The 1,816-nt window shown below is 53.0% G+C and overlaps 1 protein-coding gene across 1 annotated transcript; it reads right to left on the reverse strand.

The window, feature by feature from the left end:
* Positions 1-429: 429 nt before the first annotated feature.
* On the reverse strand, positions 430-1,533 carry LOC124007317 (the record flags this gene model as incomplete). The annotated part of the gene is made up of 2 exons (XM_046317800.1): positions 430-1,224; positions 1,420-1,533. Coding segments are annotated over 2 exons (909 nt in total), but the record flags the coding sequence as incomplete, so codon positions are not given.
* Between the last annotated feature and the right edge of the window lie 283 nt (positions 1,534-1,816).

Raw genomic sequence — 1,816 nt, forward strand, 5'->3', positions numbered from 1 at the left:
GACCCTTCTATGCTGCGGGATTTCCACCGTCTCCGCCCGGATCGCCCTGTGCCTCGTCGTCCCGAAGGTCGGTGTCGGCGCGCAGCTGGAGTCGCGCGTCAAGGGGGAGGTACTGTCATGACTTCTGCCGAAGTCGGTTCCTCTCCTTGTTCGGGCGGTGTTCGGCGGTCGACGTCACCGGTCTTCTAGCCATCCTTGATTTATTTTTCATGTCCCATTTGTTTTGTCCGTTTGTCGCACTCACCTGGTTTCAATCCCCTAATTACATTTACATTACATTTACATTACATTTAAGTCATTTAGCAGACGCTCTTATCCAGAGCGACTTACAAATTGGTGCATTCACCTTATCACATCCAGTGGAACAGCCACTTTACAATAGTGCAACTAAATATTTTAAGGGGGGGGGGTGAGAAGGATTACTTTATTCTATCCTAGGTATTCCTTAAAGAGGTGGGGTTTCAGGTGTCTCCGGAAGGTGGTGATTGACTCCGCTGTCCTGGCGTCGTGAGGGAGTTTGTTCCACCATTGGGGGGCCAGAGCAGCGAACAGTTTTGACTGGGCTGAGCGGGAACTGTACTTCCTCAGTGGTAGGGAGGCGAGCAGGCCAGAGGTGGATGAACGCAGTGCCCTTGTTTGGGTGTAGGGCCTGATCAGAGCCTGGAGGTACTGAGGTGCCGTTCCCCTCACAGCTCCGTAGGCAAGCACCATGGTCTTGTAGCGGATGCGAGCTTCAACTGGAAGCCAGTGGAGAGAGCGGAGGAGCAGGGTGACGTGAGAGAACTTGGGAAGGTTGAACACCAGACGGGCTGCGGCGTTCTGGATGAGTTGTAGGGGGTTAATGGCACAGGCAGGGAGCCCAGCCAACAGCGAGTTGCAGTAATCCAGACGGGAGATGACAAGTGCCTGGATTAGGACCTGCGCCGCTTCCTGTGTGAGGCAGGGTCGTACTCTGCGGATGTTGTAGAGCATGAACCTACAGGAACGGGCCACCGCCTTGATGTTAGTTGAGAACGACAGGGTGTTGTCCAGGATCACGCCAAGGTTCTTAGCGCTCTGGGAGGAGGACACAATGGAGTTGTCAACCGTGATGGCGAGATCATGGAACGGGCAGTCCTTCCCCGGGAGGAAGAGCAGCTCCGTCTTGCCGAGGTTCAGCTTGAGGTGGTGATCCGTCATCCACACTGATATGTCTGCCAGACATGCAGAGATGCGATTCGCCACCTGGTCATCAGAAGGGGGAAAGGAGAAGATTAATTGTGTGTTGTCTGCATAGCAATGATAGGAGAGACCATGTGAGGTTATGACGGAGCCAAGTGACTTGGTGTATAGCGAGAATAGGAGAGGGCCTAGAACAGAGCCCTGGGGGACACCAGTGGTGAGAGCGCGTGGTGAGGAGACAGATTCTCGCTACGCCACCTGGTAGGAGCGACCTGTCAGGTAGGACGCAATCCAAGCGTGGGCCGCGCCGGAGATGCCCAACTCGGAGAGGGTGGAGAGGAGGATCTGATGGTTCACAGTATCGAAGGCAGCCGATAGGTCTAGAAGGATGAGAGCAGAGGAGAGAGAGTTAGCTTTAGCAGTGCGGAGCGCCTCCGTGATAGAAGAGCAGTCTCAGTTGAATGACTAGTCTTGAAACCTGACTGATTTGGATCAAGAAGGTCATTACATGTTGTATATGTTCCTCTGTTTCCCCCATGTCCTTGTCAGGAATTGTTTATTGTAAGTACGTGTACTTTATGTGACTGGTGCGATACGGGTTGTTTGCCCATGTGTTTTGTTATTTTTGTATGCCGGTATTTGTGTACATTAAACG

The sequence above is a fragment of the Oncorhynchus gorbuscha genome, linkage group LG20, assembly GCF_021184085.1.
Source record: "Oncorhynchus gorbuscha isolate QuinsamMale2020 ecotype Even-year linkage group LG20, OgorEven_v1.0, whole genome shotgun sequence".
Classification (NCBI taxonomy): domain Eukaryota; kingdom Metazoa; phylum Chordata; class Actinopteri; order Salmoniformes; family Salmonidae; genus Oncorhynchus; species Oncorhynchus gorbuscha.